The 24,122-nt window shown below is 42.7% G+C and overlaps 1 protein-coding gene and 1 pseudogene across 4 annotated transcripts in view; one reads left to right on the forward strand and one right to left on the reverse strand.

Annotated features, from left to right (window-relative positions):
• LOC147105210 (TBC1 domain family member 22B-like) overlaps positions 1-24,122 on the forward strand; it is a 382,991-nt gene that overhangs the window by 228,794 nt on the left and 130,075 nt on the right. For all 4 annotated transcript variants that reach the window (XM_086011343.1, XM_086011340.1, XM_086011341.1 and 1 more), the window contains one exon: positions 13,812-13,918. In XM_086011343.1, coding sequence (XP_085867469.1) covers positions 13,812-13,918 — 107 coding nt within the window. The remainder of the gene's footprint in view (positions 1-13,811; positions 13,919-24,122) is intronic.
• LOC147105211 (uncharacterized) lies at positions 15,934-16,550 on the reverse strand (annotated as a pseudogene).

Raw genomic sequence — 24,122 nt, forward strand, 5'->3', positions numbered from 1 at the left:
TCAACAAACCCTGTTGCTTAGCAACAGCCTCTAAACAGTCGGCTAGCGTCTCTAGCTGAAGCTGTTGCTTAGCTACAGACCTTGCACAGCTTGACTGTTCCAAAAAAAGCAAAGAAAAGAAACGAAAAGAATAAAAAACGGCTCCTGATTTTTGCCGGTGGCTTGAGCTTGCCGGACGGTTCGCCTCCGGATAACTCAAAGTTTCCTGTATTTAATGAATTGGCCTCAACTACCTTCTGTGGTAGAGAATTCTACAGGTTCACCACTCTCTAGGTGAAGAAATTCCTCCTCATCTCTGTCCTAAATGGCTTACCCCTTATCATTAGACTGTGACCCCTGGTTCTGGACTCCCCCGCCATCGGGAACGTCCTTCCTGCATCTAGTCTGTCTAGTCCTGTTAGAATTTTAAAAGTTTCAATTAGATCCCCTCTCATTCTTCTAAACTCCAGTGAGTATAAGCCCAATCGACCCAATCTCTCCTCATACGTCATTCCTGCCATCCCAGGTATCAGTCTGGTGGATCTTCGCTGCACTCCCTCCATGGCAAGAACATCCTTCCTCGGGTAAGGCAACCAAAACTGCACACAATACTCAAGGTGTGGTCGCACCAAGGCCCTGTACAACTGCAACAAGACATCCTTGTTCCTGTACTCGAATCCTCTCGCTATGAAGGACAACATACCATTTGCCTTCTTAACCGAGGGGGAGGGGCGGGGGAGCGAGCCAGGGGGTGGGCCATGGAGAGTCCGACATCGCAGGGGTTGATTTTTGTGGAGCCAGGAGGAGTATTGATGTTCTTTCTGATCCCAGGCTTACTGCCCCATTCCCACATGAAAACAGGTATGAAAATTGGCCCAGTGTGGTGTAAATTGAGTGTTGAGGCCTGAATTGACTCCAAAGCAGAGTGAGACTTAGCCCTCCAGGGATTCTGGCTCTTCACTCCAATGCCAGGTTGGGCTCTGTTCAAGATTCAAGCTATGTTTAATCCATAACTGCAGCATCAAAACTACTTTTCACCAGTGCTACAGTTATAGTGGGAATTCACCCTGAGGTCAATTCAGTACCAGCATGGAATTTCATATGCATGTGTCAGTGCGTGGAGAAAGTTGTGGGAAAGGAAAGGGCAGCTGTCATATTTTATATGGAAAGTTTTGCAGAGAACATTGGAGCTGCATAACTTGTTTCAAATGCACCATTCACAACTCATTTTGTCTGTTGTAATTAGTCAGTAGAATCTGAGAAACTTGGGGAATGGCAGAGAATTTATTTTGTAAATATCGAATTTTCTATATTTTAAACCAAACACTTAAGCAAATTTGTGGAATGGTTGCTAAAATTTTTAGATTGTTGAAGTTGCCTAACAACACCAACAGCAACACCAACAACAACATCTCTCTCTTTCTCCCCCCCCCCCCCCCCCCCCCCCCGCCGCACACACCAAAACACGGATTTTAAAATGATTTTAATAAATAATTTATAAAGATTACATGATTCCCAAACTGAAGTACTGCCATTTTGGGTTAGTTAGACATTTATCTGCAGTGACAGCAGCTTGCAGTTGAGGCCCCATTACACTTCAGTATTACAGGCCATTAAACAGAGTGAATACTCAGTATGACTGCATTTAAAATGCCATTTTTTATGCCACAGGTTGTCCTTATTGCCTTTAAAGCACTGGTATATATTACATAAACCATTGTACTTTTACAAAATCTAGCCCTCATCTGAGAATTGAAAGTAGCTTTGTTTATATTAATTTGAGAGCGATCCTGATTAACAATACTGCATCTATCTTGACTGCCAATTTTATTTAGCATCTGCCACTCCCAACTTAGGTGAGGTACAGAAAGAAGTTCCCATTAGTTTGCTGCAACAATATACATCAACCATAACCTCAAAAAAGCACCCGTGTGCATGTCTTGTGTTAAATCTGATAAGTTTAACTCGGCACTTGAGGGGATGGTATTAGAATAAACTACTGTTTGACTGCAGCTTCTATTGAAATCCAATCCAAGTCTAGTGGCAATTTTCCGGATAAGTAAAATAGTTGAAGATGCTGAGAGCTGTAAATTTTCCACACCTTTCTTCTATTGTGTATCAAATTACTAATTTGATTACCATTTTTTCTTTTGTTTGAAAGTGTTTCTTAGAGTACAGGTAAAAGTGGCAGTGACTGAAAACAATCAGTTCGAACTCGCGTGCAACAATTTACACCCTGTACATTCTAATTATTAAATCCGTGTGTTAATGGAGACACGGAATGTAGGAGTTGGTTTAACAAGTCTTTACTGAATGGAGACAATCTGGAAACTGAAACTACAGAAGCCTGCCAGGGCCTTTTATACAGGGATGGTCACTGCCGGTACTGCAGTCTGAGACCAGTTATTCCCTTAAAGGGACATACACAACACTAATGAGACTCTTACTATTGGTTCAGTGGGTGACCAGACATCAAACTAAGAAAATCAACCAGTGAATTGATCATGGGTGGCAGTAAATAAACATCATTGAGTTTTATTATTTTTAGCAAATACATCTTTAAAAAAAGCCAAAAGGCACATCACAAAGCATTCTTCCTGGGGTTATTCTGTTGGTAATGGAATAAACATTGCACAGTCAAATACCTTTAAGCAGTTTCATTAGATCAACATTTCCACAGATCTTCACTTTTTACATTTCCGTTGCATGTTTGTATGCAGGGATCAATCTGGCCCTTTTTCTCAGCAAGAGCATCAAAATTGCTTGGACAGTAAACTTATTTCTCTTTCTAACAAGACTCTGGAAGCTTAATTTGAAAGTTAGAAAAGTAATAAAATTAAAATAAACTTCAAAAATAGAAATACAAATACCCATCGTTTCAGCCTGTTCTTGCCCCACGGAACTTATCTCTTCCTATCTCGACTCTTTTTTCTCCCCTTGTCCAGTCTCTTCCCACCTACATCCGCGACTCTTCCGACGCCCTCCGCCACTTTAACAGTTTCCAGTTTCCTGGCCCCAACCGCCTCCTTTTCACTATGGATGTCCAATCCCTCTACACCTCCATCCCCCACCAGGATGGCCCGAGGACGCTCCACTTCTTCCTTGAACAGAAGCCCAACCAGTCCCCATCCACCACCACCCTCCTCCACCTGGCTGAACTTGTTCTCACATTGAACAACTTCTCCTTTGACTCCACTCACTTCCTCCAAATCAAAGGTGTTGCTATGGGAACCCGCATGGGTCCTAGCTATGCCTGCCTTTTCGTGGGATATGTGGAACACTCTTTGTTCCAGTCCTACTCGGGTCCCCTCCCTCACCTCTTTTTCCGGCACATTGATGACTGTATCGGTGCCGTTTCCTGCTCTCGCCCTGAACTAGATAATTTCATTCACTTTGCTTCCAATTTCCACCCTTCCCTCACCTTCACATGGTCCATCTCTGACTCTTCCCTTCCCTTCCTCGACTTCTCCGTCTCCATCTCTGGGGATAGGTTATTGACAAACATTCACTACAAGCCCACTGACTCCCACAGCTACCTGGACTACACTTCCTCCCACCCCGCTTCCTGTAAGGACTCTCTTCCATTCTCCCAGTTTCTCCGTCTCCGCTACATCTGCTCTGGCGATGCCACCTTCCATACCAGTGCTTCCGACATGTCTTCCTTTTTCCTCAACCAAGGATTCCCCTCTACTGTGGTTGACGCGGCCTTCGACCATGTCCGTTCTATCTCCCGCACTTCTGCCCTCGCCCCTGCCCCTCCCTCCCGCAACCACGATAGAGTTCCCCTTGTCCTCATCTTTCACCCCGCCAGACTCCACATTCAGCGGATCATCCGCCGCCATTTCTGCCACCTCCAGCGTGATCCCACCACCAAACGCATCTTCCCCTCGCCTCCTCTTTCAGCATTCCGAAGAGCCCGCTCCCTCCGCGACACCCTGGTCCACTCCTCTATCACCCCCAACACCCCTTCCCCTTCGCCCGGCACCTTCCTGTGCAAGCGCAGGAGATGCAACACATGCCCTTGTACCTTCCCCCTTCCCATTGTCCAGGGCCCCAAACACCCCTTCCAGGTGAAACAGCGATTTACTTATACTTCTTGCAGTTTAGTATACTGTATTTGCTGCTCACGATGCGGTCTCCTCTACATTGGGGAGACCAATCATAGATTGGGTGACCACTTTGCGGAACACCTCCGTTCAGTCCGTAAGGGGGACCCCGAGCTTCTGGTCGCCTGTCACTTTAATTCTCCACTTCACTCCCACTCAGACCTCACTGTCCTCGGCCTCTTGCATTGTTCCACGGAAGCTCAGCGTAAGCTCGAGGAACAGCACCTCATCTTTTGATTAGGCACTTTACAGCCTTCTGGACTCAACATAGAGTTCAACAATTTCAGATCATAACCTCGGCTCCTATCATTTTTTATCCACACTTTTTGTCTGTCTTTTTTTTCTTCTCTTCCACATGGCAGCTGTCTTTCATTCTGCCAGTGCAATTTACACTTCATCTAGAGCCATCCTTTGTTTCTTAACCTGTCCCATTACCATCTCCTTTTGCCTTGAATATCTCTTAATGTCTCTTAACTTCTCCTGCCTTCTATTCTATCACAGACCTTCCCTTTTGTTCTTACATCCCCTCCCCTTTCCCAGCACCTACACTTGCGTAAAAATCTGTTCCATTTTCTGCTTTTTTTCCAGTTCTGACGAAAGGTCATCGACCTGAAATGTTAACTCTGTTTCTCTCTTCACAGATGCTGCCTGACCTGCTGAGTATCTCCTGCATTTTCTGTTTTTATTTCAAAAATAGAAATTTCAGTTTCCAATGATATTTGCCTATTACCTGTGCATGATTCTTTTCGCCATATTGTGACGATAGCAGATGAGGGGGCGCAGAATGGTGAACATTGTGATCATTCATTTACTTTTGGATCATCTTTGATATTTTTTTGTTTTCCTACCCAATGTCGTTCCTTTTTTTGTTTTTGCTACATTTCATATTCTTCCTTGTTTCAGTTAGTGTTTTTATGAGGAGGAATACAACTAAGGATTATAGTGCCTGTCTTTTTATTATTGTTTGTCATCGTTTAGATTGAGCTACGGCTAATGCTGCTTTAAGGTGCAAGCCTGGTATGCAGCAAGAGCAAGGTAGGAAATGCAGAGAGTAGAAACTGCAGATTTGTATAGCTCGCAGTAAGACTGCAGGAACAATTCTGACAGGTGGTTGATTGTAGAAGATCACAATTCAAACATCTCAAGGACCATGAAGTCCTGAGACCTTGAATCCAAAAGCTCTACTTGTTGTGTCACTTTGTTTTTTTATTTCTGTGATGTCCACACGCTGCTGCATCATTTACGTCTGTAAAGGGAGTACAAGCTGATTGAGGGAATACAGGGCAAATCACCAGGATATAGTATATGTTATCAAAGCACACTGCTGTTGATGATTTATGGAGCCTACAAACTTAAAAGAATTCTGAGAAGAATGCAGGATTTCCCACAAAAAATACTGATCAAATTATCCTGTGCATTCTACCTTCCCACTAATACAAAAGCTAAATACTGCAGATGCTGGAGATCTGAAATAAAAACAGAAAATGCTGGAAATACTCAACAGGTCAGGCAGCATCTGTGGAGAGCGAAACAGAGCCAACACTTCAGGTCGATGACCTTTTGTCAGAATATATATTTGACGAAAGATCATCGACCTGCAATGTTAACTCTGTTTCTCTCAGGAAAGATATATTGGCTTTGGCAGGGGTACCGTGCTGATTCACCAGACTGACACTCGGGCTTAAAATGCTAAATTACGAGGACAGGTGACGTAAACTTGGTTTGTATTCAGTTGAGTTTATAAAATTAAGGGGTGATCTAATTGAGGTATTTAAAATAATAACAGGATTCAATAGCGTAGATACAGAGAAATGATTTCCTCTAGTGGGGGAATCCAGAACAAGAGAACATAATCTCAAAATTAGAGCTACGTCATTTAGGAGTGAAATCAGGAAGCACGTTTTCATTCAGTCGGTAGTTGAAATCTGGAACTCGCTCCCCAAAAAGGCTGTGGATTCTGGGTCAAGGCTGTGGATTTGCAAGACCAAGATTGATTTTTTTTGTTGGTAAGGGTATCCAGGGATATGGAGCAAAGGTGTGTAAACAGAGTTAAGGTACAGATCAGCCATGATCTAATTGAATGACAGAGCAGGTTCGAGGGGCTGAATAGCCGATTCCTGTTCCTATGATTTTCAAACATATACCAGTATTCTGTTCCTATCGCCTTAAAGGCCAACAACACTTAAGAAGTGGAACACCATCCAGGACAAAGCAATCTGCTTGGTCAGCACCCTTGCCATTCAATGTACTGGACTGGACTCAATTTCCACCCCTCTACCACTGATGCACTGCGGCTGCAGTCTGTACTTTCTACAGGATGTACTGCGGAAACTCACCCCATGACTTCTACCACCAATAAGGACAAGAACAGCAAGATCGTGGGAAAATAATCGTCTACAAGTTCCCCTCCAAATTGCACACCATCCTGACTTGGATGTATACTGCTGTTCCTTCATTATCGCGGAGTCAAAATCTTGGAATTCCCTCGATAACATCATTGTGGGAGCATCATCAGCACAAGGACATCGGCGGTTTGAAGAAGAAGCCCTCCCATCACCTTCTAAGGGCAACTGGAGATGGGCAATAAATGTAGCCTTGTTAGCATCACCCAAAACCTGAAAAAACATTTAAAAAAATAACATGGGATACATTGCTTTTGAGAAGAAATTTGATTTTCAAACATATACCAGTATTCTGTTCTTTGTACATTGTTAAGGTATAATGACCGAACAAAATCACTATTGCTGCTGAATTATTACTGTAAAGCCTTAGTATTACTGAAATTACAGTTTTAGTGTATGTTGGATTTTCATTTCTGACAAATAAAGAGGAATAAAATGGGTTAATTCCTCTTCAATGTAAATGTTTTTCCTCAACCTAAAACTTGAGTTTTGCTGTAAGTAGCCTTTTGTGGTTTATTTTCCAAATGGTGCATTATGGTCAGCATCTCTCTGTTTCTAATGATCTGTTAATTATTGCTGCCTTTACAAAGTTGTGTTTTTGCATGTTTTATATGGTAAGTGCTTACACCGTGGCAAATTTCTTCAAGGAGCTGCTGAATGCAAAAGTATGAATTTAGCATACACAATTAAAATGACATGATGACTAAAAATCCCAAGTCATTTAACTATCAATTTGGCTTCCTTACGGTGTCAGGTTTCGGAACTCCCACCAGTTCCTTTAATAATGTTGGCAGCACTCACCATTTAAACAGACGTTTAAAAAACACTACAGAAATAAACAGACATTAATGTTAATCACACTTCCTTTCCTAAAGAAAAGGGTATGAATGCTGAAACAAGTAAATTGTGTCACCTATACATTTTCAATGGCTTCTATTTGATCCTGATCCCAGTACCTGGAATTTTATTTGCGGGATTTTAATTAAAGCAAGCTGTAAAACACTAGCGGAATTTTCATCTAACTATTCTAACTTTATTCAGCAGCTGACACCAATAATATGTTAGGAAATATTTGCCATAAACAATTTTTTAGTTGTGCAAAGATGGTACACCAGCTTATTAAATAGCCCGTCATCCATTTAGCAATATTCTGTTGGTCCACACAGGGTAAAGACAGTTGTGTGGGAGAGGAGCTGCTATTTATTTTATTCAAACACATAGAAGCAAAGTCTAATCTTGTCTTATTCATATACGTACATGCTTGAAGACTGGCAAAATATGACGCCTTCATAAAATATTGAGAGTTCATATTTTCTGTAGTTTCTAAAATGTTCACATTGCCTGAGAATGAATGGTTCTTCCCATAAAGGCAGATTATTTTTAATCGTACGGTTGTTATTCGAAGTTATTTTGTTACAATATTTTAAAATTTACAGGTTAGAGACAACCTGGGAACAGATATTTGTCTGTAATTTCCCTGTAATGAAATCACAAATGTAGCCCGTGCATTATTATGATGACTTTAAGTACTTGTTATCATTATATTGTATACTTATTGTATACTCACATAGCCCAGTTTACCTAAATAAAAAGGCCTTTTTGCATCTAACTTAGGTCAATGATTTGGCATGTACCCTTCCCACCAATTGTAGCATTTTAAGCACAACAGTGGTCATTAGTGTAATTGCCCATATATGAATGTACATTTTACACCTAGGGAGTGGAGGTGAAGAGATAGTCTGTGTCATCAGCGTACACGTGGAAGCTGACCCCATCTCTGAATGATGTCGCCAAGAGGCCGTATGCAGATAAGGAAGAGCAGGGGGTCCAAGGATAGATGCTTGGGAGACTCTGAGGTAATGGTGTGGGAACGGGAAGGGAAGCCATGCTGGGGGTGCTCTGGCTAAGATTGGATAGGTAAGATAACAGAGGAGAAGCATTGGAGGAAGATGGTCGACCATGTCAAAAGCTGCAGAGTGGTTGTGAAGAATGAGTATGCATAATGCACTGCAGTCACAACGGATGCCACCTGTGACTTTGGTTAGGGCCATTTCAGTGTTGTGGCATGGATGAAAAACCTGATTGGAGAGATTCAAACGTGAAGCTGTAGGAAAGATGTGCATGGATTTGGGAGGCAATAACACATTCAAGAACTTTGGAGAGGACAGGCATGCAATTGCTGGGGTGGCAGTTTGCAAGAACTGAGGGATTGAGCATGGGTTTTTGAAGAGGCGATTGATGTTGGTGGTTTTGAAAGAGAGGGGCACAGTACTTGAGGAGATGGAACCATTTACATTGTCAGCTAGCATGGTGGCCAGGAGGGGAAGTTGAGTGTTCAGCAGTTTAGTGGGAATGGGATCAAGGAGATGGGTTTCATGGACAAGATGATCTCCATGAGGGGAGGTAGGAGAGAAATTAGAAAGACGCGGGTTCACGGCTGGGACAGGTGGGAGGCTGAGGAAAGGTTTGACTTGGTGGGCAAGAACCTTTTTTTCCCTTTTAACCAAGATTGTAGCATTACTGAGCCAAAAAAATCATGAACGGTTTGCTTTTAGGTCGCAGAGTGGGAGAATAATGTCCTTAGGGGATACTCCATCTAGTGCCAATGACACTTCATGTGTTTTAAACATTTAGTGCGACAGCCAGCCAGCCATTAAACAGTATTCATTTTTTTACATGTTCAAATTTTTATTGCTCTAGTTTTTCTAATATATCTTAATGTTCAAATTCTTACTACAGTATAGTTTATGAAATATACAGGAGCTTTCTATTGGACATAATGTCTTACATTAAAACCCTCTTTTGCTACTATCATATCCTATAAAACACAGATTTTCCTCTTCCCTTTCATGTCAGTAAGATGTACCTAAGAGCTCAGGCATGGCAGTGGCAGCAAATCGACACACAAATCCATGGTGAAAATTGAATACAAAAACTATGTTGTAACTTTGACATTTTTTACACAGCAAAAATTCCAAGTAGTCCATGCTTGTAAGTCAGTAAACACAGAAAAGCTACAGAAAGAACATAAAAGAAAGTCTTGCATATATATAGCGTCTTTTACAACATCAGGACATCCTAAAGTGCTTTACAGAAAATGAAGAACTTTTGAAGTGTAGTCACAGTTGTAATGTAGGAAATGCGGCAGCCAATTTGCGCACAGCAAAGACCCACAAACAGCAATGTGATAATGACCAGATAATCTGTTTTAGTGATGTTGGTTGAGAGATAAATGTTGACCAGGACACCGGGGATAACTCCCCTGCTTTGAAATAGTGCCGTGGAATCTTTTACGTTCACCTGAGAGAGCAGATGGGGCCTCAGTTTAACGTCTCATCCAAAAGACAGCACTTCTGATCATGCAACACTCCCTCAGTACTGCACTGGAGTGTCAATTTAGATTCTTGTACTCAAGTCTCTGGCTGTAGAACTCCCGAGACACTTGAACATGCTGGTATCAGTCAGTGGGATAGCATAGGGCCGAATAATAACTCTGAGCCGGGAAGGGGGTGGCGGGCAGGATTTGTGGACGGGAAACCTGGAAGTTAGGGTTTTCTACAGGTCCTGCTGAATTTAACGGAAGAACCTGTTTAAATTATCTCAACAGGTTTTCTGCCCAACAAGCAGCCAAATTTACAGGCTGGCTGTCGGGCTGGAAAGCAGCCGGGGAGCGGATGACAGGTAAGTCCGACCTTGCGGGCGGGGTGGGGGGGGGGGGCAGAGGTGGGTAGTGGTTGGCCAACATTGGAGGGTGTGGGGGTAGTTTGATCGCAGGGTGTTTAAAGATAAGCTTGTTAGGCCGGGTGGGGGAGATGGAACATTGGAGGGGGGTTGTTGGGTGGGCCGGTAGGGTTGGTGGTCGGTCGATCATGGGGTGTTTCAAGGTAAGCTTGTTGGGCCGGGGTAAGGGGGGGCAGGAGCGTGGAAGCACTCCTGCTCCTCCTGGCCCACAAGCAGTGCAATATAGGCACTTCCCTCATGGGTCCGGCCCTTCTCAACTCCATTCATCTGCCGGTTTTCCAGAATCCCAGGAAACCTGGCCTGCAGAAGTTTAAAAAAAAAAAAAAGCACTTGTTAAAATGTAGAAACACAGCCTTCTTAAAACATATTGGTGACCAACCCGCCTCCTAAGAGCCGATTGGTAGCCGTAGCCCACCACCCGACCCACCTCCGTTAAACTGAAAGTGGGCGGGTTGGGGTCAGGTTTCCTGTGTTTTTATTTTCAACCCAACTCACCAGCCTCCTCTCCACCCACCCTGGGGGGTTAAAATGACCCACATAGTGTTTTTGGAAGGAAATTCCAGTGCACAGGAGTGTAGTGGCTGAAAGTTGGGCTGCTTGTGGTAGAGTGGAGGAAACAAGCAGGTATCCAGAGTCAAAAGAACGGACCGTCATTGAGAAGATTTTCTCCAGAGGGTAAATCTGAGATTTTTGTGTAAAGACTGAATTTTTTGGAGGGAGATATCAGGAAGCAGGGAGAGAGAGAGACATTTCAAAACACTTAAGTTACCATTAGGTGTGACTAGAAATACTTTTAGAAACAAACTATTGTTACAAAATATATATTCTTTGTGTGATTTATTTAGTATTTTTAGATTAGCACACTTGTGACCTGGTTAATTAAGTGAGAGTCTCTGGATCTGTTCCTATTGCCCATCTCGCCTCATAGCCTCTCTCCCTGAAGGTGAGACTCTTCCATGGCTGTTGCTTTCTTTACAGCAGGGAGAGTCGCAAAAAACAAATGCTCAGCATCCCTAACTACCAGCACAACATAATTGCTGCTGTACCTGTACCTTTTAAGTTGATTTTTTTTGGACACATTTTTTACTCGGACTCTACGCTAAAAGTAGTTAACTGAATAATTGTTTTGTCTGGAACAATACTGTGACTAGGGATCTAGCCCAGCATATTGGCCTGGATTTTGCTGTGAGCGGCAAAGGGACGGTGCCGTTCACCTCGTGTACAGTTGCCCAGAGACTTTTTGTGGGCTTGTCAGCGGAGACTTCCTGTCATGGGCCATCTAATCCAGCACGGTGCCTTATTCAGGGGATCTGTGGCGCCTGTGAGCAGGTTTAAGCAACAGGGGGGCTCTTCAACCAATCAGATTGAAAAATCCTCAGACACGCAGACTGCAAAGCAGGAAGTAAAAACAGGAAATATAAATTATATTTAAATCATTGTACAGGAATCAAAATAAAGATTGGGACTTACACGTGGGATTAAAGGAGAGACATAAGAGAAAAACTATTTAAACATTTTTAAAATTTTTATCTTTTTAAAAATCTGCAATGTTAATTTTCTTAGGGAATGAGACTTCACACTTGTCAGGTTAATTTCTCAGGGTCAGAGATGTTTTTCAGTGGTAATTATCACTTCCTACTCTCTCAAATTAACTTACTCCTGATTGAAGAAGCCCTAACTTTTTCATCTGTCTTTAGAGCGAGAATAGTGGGTAATTAGCCTAAGTTCATGCTATTACAGTGATCTCTGTGCAGATCCCATCGGCAAAGACCGCAACAGCGCACCCTGTGGAGAAGCAGGATATCACTGACAACAACTTCATGATTTCCGCGTTTAACTGTGCATGTGCGGACGCCAGAAGTTGCTGTCAATTTTATATCCTGTAATAACGGCGAGCGCTGACAGTCTTGCCATTATTAGTACAGGGTACAGCAAAATCCGGGCCATTGAGATTTAGTCTTCTCTTTCATTGATATAAAGATCCCAGGCAAAATAATCTAATTTCCTAAAATTAATTTTAAGGTGCCCAGGTATCATGATTGATGAGAATAGAAATGCACAGCAGGTGAATCACATCTGAAAGAGAAACATAGGTTAATGGAGGTAACATTTGTGCCATATAGGTCCCAGAATATCCATGAAAAGGCCCAACTACCTTCCCCTGGCCTTCAGTGCATGACCATCACTGAGTACCCCACCATTAACATACTGGGTTGAGGGTCACCATTGACCAGAAGCTTAACTGGGTGGTGGAGCAGGGTGGTGTTGGGAGCTGAAACCTGCCTAGCGGAGAGATTACTCTTGCCTGGACAGTTTGTTGATTCCTGGTGATGTGATTTTTACCTGAAATGATGATGCTGTAACCAGGCTTCTAGTCCAGTCTCTGAATTCTAACTTGTATTCCAGCTGCAGACTGTCTGCAGGGTGCATTCATTGCTGGTTGCCATGCTGACTAAACACTGCCTGTGCAGTGTAGCTAGTGAGTGAGTTTCATCCTGTACCTGGTTGTTTTTTTGTAGTAATGTCTCATTAACATGAATTATGCTCAGCTGCCACAATAATAGGGACCCCAGCATCCTGTTATCAACCTCTATCCATACATTGTATGTTTCCAGTTTGTACAATAATCTTTTACTTCTCTCGGGTGCAAAAGGGAAAAATTGATAAATCTCTCATGCTTTAACAATATCAATTTGGAATTATGCTGCAGTGCCTGACACTTCATAACCAGAGGAAACCCATCCAAAAGGGTTTATTTTTATTCAATACAAGTTCAAAGTATATAATCTTGGAGGATTTAAATTTCCTGTTTTTTTCCCAATATGGTAAAGCGTCCAATAAAATCAAAAATCAATGTTTTTGGTTACCCTAAATAAATTGCATTTTCACAGAGGCTATTAAATGATGTACAATCAAGTACGCAGACATACAATGTAGCCAATGGCTCCTGTGCACTAAACAAATCTTGAGGGTAAGCTGTTTATACATCATCCTGAAGTATTTCTTGCTGAGCAGACTTGGGCACTCCTCTGTGTATTGATATTATGCTTCATGTTAAGTTTTTAAGCAGGAATGCCAAAATAAGCTACAAAAGAACAGCTGATTCAGGCCAGAGTAGACTGCAATATCTTCCAAATGGTATCCAACCGTGATCAGTCAGTGCAAGAAATTTCAGTATTCAGATATAGTGTGTACATCTATTTTCACAACAGATCAAAACTATATAGTGATGTACATGTAGCCTTTTTTGGTTTGGTTTATAAATTGATTGAGAGCAAGGGCATGCTGAACGAATTCAGATGTTGCTGCTTTTATATAATGGATTTATTCTGAACAGAGTCCTAGTTATTACAAAGCTGTCTGCTAGTTTCACTTTCACGTGGTGTACAACTTTATTTGTATTTTATTAAGGTTTCCACTGAATTACAAGTGTACTTAAATTTATTTTGTAAGAGTGCCACACTGATATGAACCCATTAATTTCCTTACAGTAACTTCTGCTAATCAGGAGATTTCTTTATCGAAAACAAAATATAGATCGAGCAGGAGGAAGTTAATTTTCTTTTTCTTTTTATCATTGCAGAAGAAGATGTGGAAAATTTTGATGTAACAAACCTGTCTGAAGCAGTGCAGCGGAGTATTGAAGCTGATAGTTTCTGGTGTATGAGCAAGCTGTTGGATGGCATACAGGTAAAGTTGATATTCAAAATGAAAAGTTGGTTGATTTGTAACTTTTTTTTGAATCCACTTTTCTCCCCGCCACTCCTGTCGCTGACCCTTGCTGGCTAAGGTTCCACTGGCATCAGCACCGCTTCAGTACTTCACCCCAGTTGCCATTTGCGCCTGAGCTGAGAGAGTTGGTGTTCAAGGCTGTTTGCCAGCTGGAAGCTTTGCATTTGAGCCTGATCCTGCCCTCACCTGTGTTGGGGTAAAAGAGAAGTCTTCCCTCCTCTCAAGCAGACCCCCTGAGATGAGGGGTCGACACTTGCCCTATAGCAACCACAAATTCACCAGACGGACACCTTGGATAAGTTTCACGATCTTTATTCAAGCATATGCAAGGGGATAATCTTGGTCTCATCCCAGAGAAAGGATTCTTCCACCGAGTATCAAAGACGTAAAGCAATTATACACTAACTTGAGGCGTGCACCCCCCTTCTACGCTCATTGATAGGTCTACAGAATCATGCTTTGAGAATCTGTATGTCCTGTCTTAAACAAGGACAAAAGACCAGCTTATTAGCTTTACAGTTCCTGTTTGGTCTAGGTCCTACATTCCTAAGCAAGGATAGGAGACAAACTTATCAGCTTCTAGTTTCCACTAATTTTAATTCTAAGAAGTTATAGTTTCTTCTAACTTTTAATTCTAAGTAGTCATTTTTGTCCCCTTACAATCCCCCCTTATGGCCCTTGGCTATATGCCCAAGCCAGGCCATTTCCCTATTACTTTCTCGTGGGTGAGCCCCAGGTTTGTTCCTCCGCTTGGGTAGCTACTTCCCAAACTGCAGGATCTGCCTGTTGACTTTCCCATCGAGGTTATCTATCTATCTATCTATCGATCTATCTATCTATATATATATATAAATCGGTCGATCTGTCATTCTGTCTATCTGTCATTCTGTCTTTCTGTCTGTCATCGCCTGTGCGTCTGGCGGGCTATGCGCTCGAAAGTTACAGAGCGTACCTACGCGCGCGTTACCTCCAAAGAAAGCTTACGCTTCCGAGACGGTTTTAAGCGTATTTACGTTTCGGCCGGGCTAAAATCGCGCCCGCGGTATCCCAAAAACCTTCAACATTCCGCTCATTAGCATCTCATTATCCGCTCATTAGCGACAGAGTGACCTCGCGGTCGACCAATCGTACGGCGGCTTGCTGCCGCGTGCGGCCGGGCCAATCGGTGCGTGTGTGGGCGGGCCTTATCGTTCTGTACCGAGGTGAGTTGCCGCCATCTTGATTCCAAACTTTTCTTTTCCTTTTTCCCGCTTTCTGCATCTTTTAAAAAAAAACGTTGCTTTTAAAACACATATTGTTTTTTAAAAAAAAATGATTTAGAAACGAATTAACTTATCTAATCTCATTAATTTTCCTACCTTTCCCCGTTTTTCCAGGTAGGCCTCGAAGCCTCGGCTTCTCCTCCGCACCCACGCCCGAGCTAGGCACCTCCCGGCCCCACTCGAAGGCTGCAGGGGCTGGCCTCAGCCCAGCGCCGCTACCTTACTAAAGGGTGCGCGCGCAGCAGGAGCTGAGACGCGGTGTCTCTCTCTGGCTCGGCCGGGGGGCGGGGCTTGCTGAGCGTCAACAGTTACCCTGGCAACCGGGCCCGCCGGCCGTCTCGCACAGCCGCAATCGGCGGTCTTCACCTTGGGGGGGGGGGGGGCCGCCCTCCCTCCCCTTCCCCCCCGCCCTCCCTTCCTTCCCCTCCCCTCCCTTCCCCTCCCCCCGCCCTCCCTCCCCTCCCCTCCCCTCCCTCCCTCCCTCCCCCCCTCCCCCTCCCCTCCCCCTCCCTCTCTTCCCCCCAGTCTCTCTCTCTCTTCCCCCCCAGTCACGCTCTCTCTCTCTTCCAACAACAACATGCCCTCGAAAAAGCCTCGGCACCGCCGGGCACTTCAGCTAGTATAAGATAAGTCCTTTCTGCCGGACTTTTAAAATTTGCCTTATCCAGTTTTTTACTTATCGTTCTCGCTATGGCTTGTCTCTTATTCCTGCTACATTTTTGATAGGATAACAACAACAAGATCACCAATACAACGCCTTGTACGACAACCAATACATGTGATATTATCCTTATCCAGGGGTGTATTTGCACATTGAGTCCAGCATTCCAAAACTTAGTATACCAAGGCCGACTAGCCAACATTTCTTCAGTGTCCTTTTGTAGCTTATCTATTTCTTCCATCAAAATAACATACTTTTGTCTCTGCTTCTGAATGTCATGCTCCAGTTGGGTCTGTTCTTCGTTCAGTTCGGGTATCAGTTTTCCTTGTGGCCTTATTGCCTTTGTATACTCTTCTCGGATAGTGTCCGTCACTGTCCCATTAATAGTTTCTTCTTTTAGTTCAGGATATATGATATACCCGTTTATATGTGTGTCGTCTTGTGGGGTAAAGCAGAAGTCAGTATCCGTGATGGTACAGGAGGTGGTCCCTCCCTTATTCGTAACTGTCATATTGGGTGCCTTGGTGCTCACACACCATTCTCCATTCCCTCGCAGGGCGGCGGTTGTCTCAGAATCCCGTGTCATTGGCGTGATACTCAATGTGCACCCTTCCATTCGGCCATAACCACAGTCATTCTTGGTGGATCTTGGCATAAAACAACTTGGTTATTTCTATAACAATCATCTATGTTAATACCCCTCGTACTGTTCTCTTTAATCACATGTCTGGACAAGTCATGGTAGCGCAAGCGAGTTTGATTCCTTATCTCCCCTATATTTGTTTGGCATAAGGGGTCTCCTTTTGTTACATCATACTGCAGTATTGCTAGTACAAATCCTATTATTTAAATGTCCAGTTATGCATCTAGCTTTTCGTGTTCAAGCATGACTATTCCTCTGTACCTCACACGTATGAGTCATGTTTTTATCTAAGGTCCAATTGGTAAATACATCATTCGGTATCCAATCCGGCACTTCTCCATTTTGGAGTTGCTCTAGGTTACGTTGTACTTCACTAAGTATCCATGCTCCGTACCCTGCGCAAACTATTTCCAACTGAAGTTGCCGGCTCACGTCTTCCCCTGCTTTGTTTATCAAATTTATAGTCTGGCGTGGTCCCGTAACGTGTGGGCTACTTGTAGCAATTCTCCCTCCACGCCATCACCTAGCTGTGCCCTGCAGTCTTTGATTATCCCCTTCCCTACCCAACAATTCTTGTAAGATTCGGGTTAGGGCACCAACCCGATCGTCTGTGGTGTGCAGGTCTATAGTGTTCACCGTCGCAACCCCTGTCGCGTATCCCACGCCTGCCATTTCTAGTATCCCTCTCTTCCCCCGGTCCCCTTTTCTACCTGTTCTTTTCACATTAAGTGTCATGGTTCTTGATTCAGGGCCTTCAAGAGTTTGCAGGGTCAAGTTATTGTACAGGCTTATGGTTTCCTTTCCACAAAAGCTGGGAATGGTTATATCCGTTAGGTTTAGGAACACCGTAATTATTTGTTGACGTACCCCAAAGTGTATTTTATCCTTGGTTTTCTTTATTACCAATCCCCCTTTTGCTCCTGATCACTGCTAACGTCGCTCAAGTTTCTGTAATACAGGCCTTGTTGGTTCTTTAGGCCGACCTGCACAGCTTCTCCCGCGGCTCCCCCTATAAGGGATAAGACCCTGTAAAACATAATATTTCCCGGTCGTCACCGGTTAATTAGGGTCCATGCCTTTTCAACTGGGCCCAGTGTTTCCATTTGCTGGTGCCCCTTATATCTACGCATGCGCATGTGTCACTTGCCATTAATACCTGATGGGGGCCGGTCCATTTTGGCAAGAACCCGGGTTTCTCTGGGTTGATCTTTACCATTACCTGATTGCCTACCTGGGGTATTTGGACTTTCTGTTCCTTGGTGTCGTTCTCTAAGTCTTTAATTACTTGCTGATCTCCAGCCTGTGCTTTCAGGTCATGTAATCGCCGGGACCCATCTACATATAGATCCGTATCCACTTCCTAGAGCGGGGCTTCACTAATGTGACTATTTTCCCCTTCGCTTCCTGTCATGTTACACTGATGTTCCTCTCCTTCCGTTATAATCCACCCTGTGGGATTGTTACCGTTGTCTTTAACTATTGTTACTGTGCCATTGGGGGGTATGAGCATTGCCTCCCATGTGGCCTTCCTGTGTTAAGCAACTCTACTAGGGTATGCTGGGTATGTAGAATAATTTGTCCTGACATCACTGTTGGTTCACTAACTCTGATGGCCCACGCAGCACAGTCGAGGGCAGCAACGCATCTGGACAATCCTGCAGCTACAGGCTGCTGCTTAGTGGAGTAGTACGCTACCAACCTTTGTCTATCCCCATGCACCTGAGTTACTACCGCATTGTAATGATCCTTACTGCGGTAGTTATAGATGTGGAATGGCCTATTCTGGTCTGGTAATCCCAGGGCAGGAGCACTTACGAGGGCTTGTTTAACTTTACAAACGCTGTTTTTTGATCAGGGCCCCAGTCCACCGTCTCCTGGGATGTTTTCCCCCCTTTGATCAAATCTTGTATAGGCTGGGCCAGTTCTGCATATTCTGGGATAAAGTTCCGGCAATAATTAAATAGCCCTAGTACCTGTCTGACCCCTTTCACAGTTCCTGGCCTCAGCATTGTTCTAATAGCCTCCTTTCTGTCTTCGGGCATTTGTCTCTTCCCTTGTGTTGTTATGTATCCTAGGTAGGTTACTTCGTCCTTCCCTACCTGTACCTTTCTAGGGTTTACCTTTAGTCCCGCATTCTGTAGGGCTCCCAGTACCGTAGTCAATTAAATATTGTAGAGGGACTCTCCACTATCGGATGTTCTCGTGGAGTTATCTTATTCAATGCGGCCTACACAAATTTACACCAACCAGAATTTCACCATGGCCACAATGAAAGTCTGGTTTTAATAGGTTAATTAACCTCATAACTCCAATTTAATCCAGCTCAATTTTTTTTTAAACTAACCAGTATCACTTGGAAAAGAAAGAAGCCACATTAACAAAGAAACAATCATCCATGCCTTGTAAACATTCAAATACATTTTCTTCCAGGCACATTGGCAACTGTAACTTCAAGGCTGAAGCTTATCTTTTGTAAAACAATTAACAAACTTAAAACAACACACGCTTGTCCATCATTCAAGACAAGTCTTCAAAGTGTTAAACAGCTTTTAGCTCTCTGTACCAAGGAGTGGGTGGAGCTAAAACAAACACAACAGACACTTTCAAAGACAGAAAACTTCCACACTTTTAACACCAACTGAGATTCCAGCATTCCTTCTAAGATTCCTTTCACTCAGCAAATCCTGTGTTTTACTTGTTTTAGACAGAAACTGATGGCATCTGTGTTGATAAAACTTTAATTTTTTCCTTATTCCCTTTCTTAAATTACTAGTACTCGGGTACAATTTTGGCACCCGTTTTTGGTCCAAATTTGAGTACGTCTACTCAACTCATAATATGCATGAGCCACTAAAATGATGAACTTTTCTTCCTTTAATTTTGTATCCTTAGCCCACCATTCTCTTTGGTTTATCGGTGGGTCGTTCGGTGGCCAATCGTTTTTAACCATTTTGTCAATGAATCTTTTCCGCTAGCGTTTTTACTAGAGACCCCTCCAGTCCCCAGTCATACCCGTTGGCCATTCTTTAAGATCGTTGGGGTCGTTACGTCAACCCTAGGTTACTCTTGTATTCCTTCTTGTCTGCGCCGGCCGTATATGACCAATACCGGTTCGCTGGTATTGCCTCGTTGGCCGCGCTTCAGGACCTACTCATAACCTGTATCGTGCTTATTCCTCGGTTCCCATCAGTTCCCGTCAGTTCGTGGTTTGCTATACTTAGTTCTTTTATACAAATTATCTCCCCTTCCGTCCACAATGCATCAGCTCTAACTTGTAAGTGGTATTTAAAAGGTACTCACCCCAACAGCTGCCACATTGTTCGGATCGGGGAGTCTGTATCCTGCCGACTATGCCAATTGTTGGGGTAAAAGAGAAGCCTTCCCTCCTCTCAAGCGGACCCCCTGAGATAAGGGGTCGACACTTGCCCTATAGCACCACGAATTCACCAGACGGACACCTTGGATAAGTTTTGCGACCTTTATTCAAGCATATGCAAGGGGAAAATCTCGGCCTCATCCCAGAGAAAGGATTCTTCTACCGAGTATCAAATACATACAGCAATTATACCCTAACTTGAGGCATGCACCCCCCTTCTATGCTCATTGATTGGTCTACAGAATCATGCTTTGAGAATCTGTATGTCCTGTCTTATCTTAAGCAAGGACAAAAGACCAGCTTATTAGCTTTACAGTTCCTGTCTTATCTTGAGCAAGGACACAAGACCAGCTTATTAGCTTTACAATTTCTGTTTTGTCTAGATCCTACATTCCTAAGCAAGGATAGGAGACAAACTTGTCAGCTTCTAGTTTCCACTAATTTTAATTCTAAGAAGTTATAGTTTCTTCTAACTTTTAATTCTCAGAAGTCATTTTTGTCCCCTTACACCTGGTACCCAGACAAACACATTTTGCAACAGACATAATTGGATAAAAATTAGTGACGGCCTCAGATGACACCTGCTCCTCCCCTCAATGTCATTGGGACACTGAGGTTCTATTGCCATCTTCAGCAGTTTTCAATAGGTCGATTGAAGGTGCATGAAGTCATTTGACCCATCTTAACTCATCTGTCCAAAATAAGAAAACTTACATTTCCTCCTTCTCCCAACAAGTCACCGAACAGTATTTTGAATGGATCTTATGTTTGTACCTCTTATGTTTGTATCCCACTGGTTAAGAAACCAGTAGGAAGCAATGCAAGGAATAAGGACAAAAAATACATATTTTCAGGTCAGTGATAGACAAACAGGAGTACAAGGATAGGGTAAAGACTTTAAAAAAAATTTACAAACTGGATGGGCAAAAATAGACAATGAGATTAGGATTGCAGGGAACATATAAACAATGGCCCAGAATTTGCGGTCAGTGACAAAGCGACAGCGCTTGCCGTGGACCTCTCGGAAAGCTGCCCACAAAGATTTACTGATCTCTGGCGTGAATTTCAGCTGTCCCGACTTTTGTTTGAATCTGGTGCCAAATCAAGTGAATCCTAAGTGGCCAGCAACAGTACTGTCATCAAGCTGGCTAAACATCCAATCACATTGAAGAATTCTCGGACAGCAAACCAGGAAGTAATATGCACAGATTTTAATTTATTTTTTATAAATTTTACAGAGTGAAATAAAGATTGGGACATATACATAGGGTTAAGGTAGAAGCTGAAAATATCATAAACAAACTTTAAAAATATATTAAATACTTGTAATTAATCATATTAATGGAAAAGTTTGGCAGTCCACCAACCTAAAATTAGTTTTTTAGGGCCAGAATGATTGATCAGCCGTCAGTATGCCATTAAAAACCCAGTTACACCTCTTTAAGTCTTAAAGTTTAAGTGGGTTTTAAACAGCAATATTCCATTGTAAAAGGGGATTTATTCACCGTATTTGTGATTTCAACTGATAGCCGGCTCTGTTGAGTTCCACAGCGCAACCTGTGGTGCAGCAGGGAATATTGACCGCAACTTTAGGATTTCCACGTTTATCTGCGCATGTGCTAAATCCTGCAGGTGCGCTCAGTTTCAGACGGGTGGTGACGGCGAACGCAGACAATTTCGCTGCCATTACCACCGCAAAATCCGGGCCATTAATACGATAGGCTTCTATAAGTAAATTGAGTTTCAGGGAAGTAATAGAAAAATTGAAAGGCTCCAATGAGAGGTGGTAACAGGCAATTGCAAATATCCTGAACAATTTCTGTGTATTGGTGTTGCTGACTGGAAGTGTTATAGAGTCATTATGGCACAGAAGGAGGCCATTCATCCCATCGAGTCCATACCGGCTCTCTGTAGAGCAATCCAGTCAGTCCCATTGCCTCGCTCTATCCCCATAGCCCTGCAAGTTTATTTCCCCTAAGTGCCCATCCAATTTCCTTTTGAAGTCGTTGATCGTCTCCACTTCCACCACCCTCATCGGCAGCGAGTTCCAGGTCATTACCACTCGCTGCGTAAAAACAATCTTCCTCACGTCCCCCATGTATCTCTTGCCCAAAACCGTAAATCTGTGTCCCCTAGTCCTTGTACCATCAGCTAATTGGAACAGCCTTTCTCTGTCTACGTTATCCAAACCCGTCATAATCTTGTACACCTCTATCAAATCTCCCCTCAACCTCCTTTGCTCCAAGGAGAACAACCCCAGCTTCTCCAACCTAACCTTTTAGCTAAAATCCCTCATCCCTGGAACCATTCTGGTAAATCTCCTCTGCACCCTCTCAAGGACCTTCACATCCTTCCTAAAGTGTGATGACCAAAACTGGACGCAATACTCTAGTTGTGGCCTAACCAGAGCTTTATAAAGGTTCAGCATAACTTCCCGGCTTTTGTACTCAATACCTCTATTTATGAAGCCCAAAATCTCATATGCTTTACGAAGTACTCAATGTCCTGCCACCTTCTGTCCCTGCACACTCTTTAGAACTGTGCCGTTAAGTCTATATTGCCTCTCCCTATCCCTTCTGCCAAAATGCATCATCTCACACTTCTCTGTATTAAATTCCATCTGCCACTTGTCTGCCCATTCTACTAGTCTATGTCCTGTTGCAGTTGATTGGTATCCTCCTCACTGTTTGCTACACCTCCAAGTTTGGTATCATCGGCAAATTTTGAAATTTTACTCTCTCCCATTATTTTCTCAATTACTGTTTTTTTACTTGTATTAAATCTGTTAAGTTCTTCCCCTTGATTTATTTTTACTTTTCCTTGTATCTCTGGTTTCTTTATCCTCATTCTCCACTGTGAAGACCGATACAAAGTAAGTATTTAGCAAGTCTGCCATTTCCTGATTTTCAACAACACCATCAACTATGTCTTTGTTTAAGGGGCCCACGTTACTGTTAGCCACCTTCTTTCTCTTAAGGATTTTACAAGTATATTTAGTGTTGTCCTTGAAATCCCTCACACGTTTTTTCACGTATTCACTTTTTTGCAGCTCTTACTGCTTTTTTAGTATCCCTTTGCTGTTCTTTAGCGATCCCGTGGACTGGAAGAGATATTTCTTTGCATTTGTATAAGCCCTTTCTTTTAGTTTTATACTGTCTCTCACTTCATATGGGTAAAGGAAGACCCAAAACCAGAACACTAGTCAGTTAGCTCAAGTTACTATTTGTCAGAAATATTATTTGTCAGACATTGCTAGTGCTATATGATACTGATGAGCACCATATAAGTGCAAGTATTTCTTTCTTATTTCTATCCAAATCTCTGACCCTTTCGTTTAATTGCTTATTTTGTTGGATTGTTGAAGACCAGTGGTACAGGACATGTGACCAAAGTCCCTTTATGAACTGCCCTCTATTTAAGTGCTCCTGGTTAAAGAATTTTTTTCTGAAAATTGAAATTTATTTGGCAGTAACACTAGTCTTTACATTTGAACAAATTTTAATTTGTTCCTATGCTTCATATTACCATCGAGTGTTTCACATTGTTTTTCTCTCACACTCAGCCCCCCCGGTGTGGTTTTTTCTGACATTGTAGCTTCTGAATTAAATCCTAATCAGCTTGTTCATAAAGTTTATATTTAAAAAAAAAAATCACCACAACACCAAACTCCAGTAAAAACATGGAAGCTTTATTTCATACGCATTAACGATGAATTCCATCATTGTGCATATGGGCCCTGTAAAAGTTTGGGATATATGAGTAGTGCATTACTGGATTTACTTTATCTGAGAACGACCTCTGGTTGCATGTACATCTTATGAATTATGAAAAGTACACACTTTTAGAATCAGTTCTATGAAATATTACAGTATATTGTCCTCCATTTAAAATTAATGTATAAAACATTAAAAGCATTCTGTTAAATTGCAATCCAACAAAGCCACAACACACTGTTCAGCTATTTGATCTAATTGTACAAACATCACAATTATAGTCCTTTCTGTATAAATATATTCTCATATAACAGTAGTTAAGGTAACCTTCTAGTTAATATTATTTGCTGAATTTTTTGACCAGTTACTAAAATCAGTTCCTGAATTAGTCATCTCCAGCATCATTGGCTTAACCAGCAAGATTTACTTGCACTGCTAGACACTGCATTGCACCACATTAATGCTAAGAATCAGGTTACTTGTGCAGTGAGAATAGTTGAAGGGTCC

Source organism: Somniosus microcephalus, chromosome 18, assembly GCF_052327205.1.
Source record: "Somniosus microcephalus isolate GS21.2 chromosome 18, FLI_Smic_1.0, whole genome shotgun sequence".
NCBI classification, from domain to species: domain Eukaryota; kingdom Metazoa; phylum Chordata; class Chondrichthyes; order Squaliformes; family Somniosidae; genus Somniosus; species Somniosus microcephalus.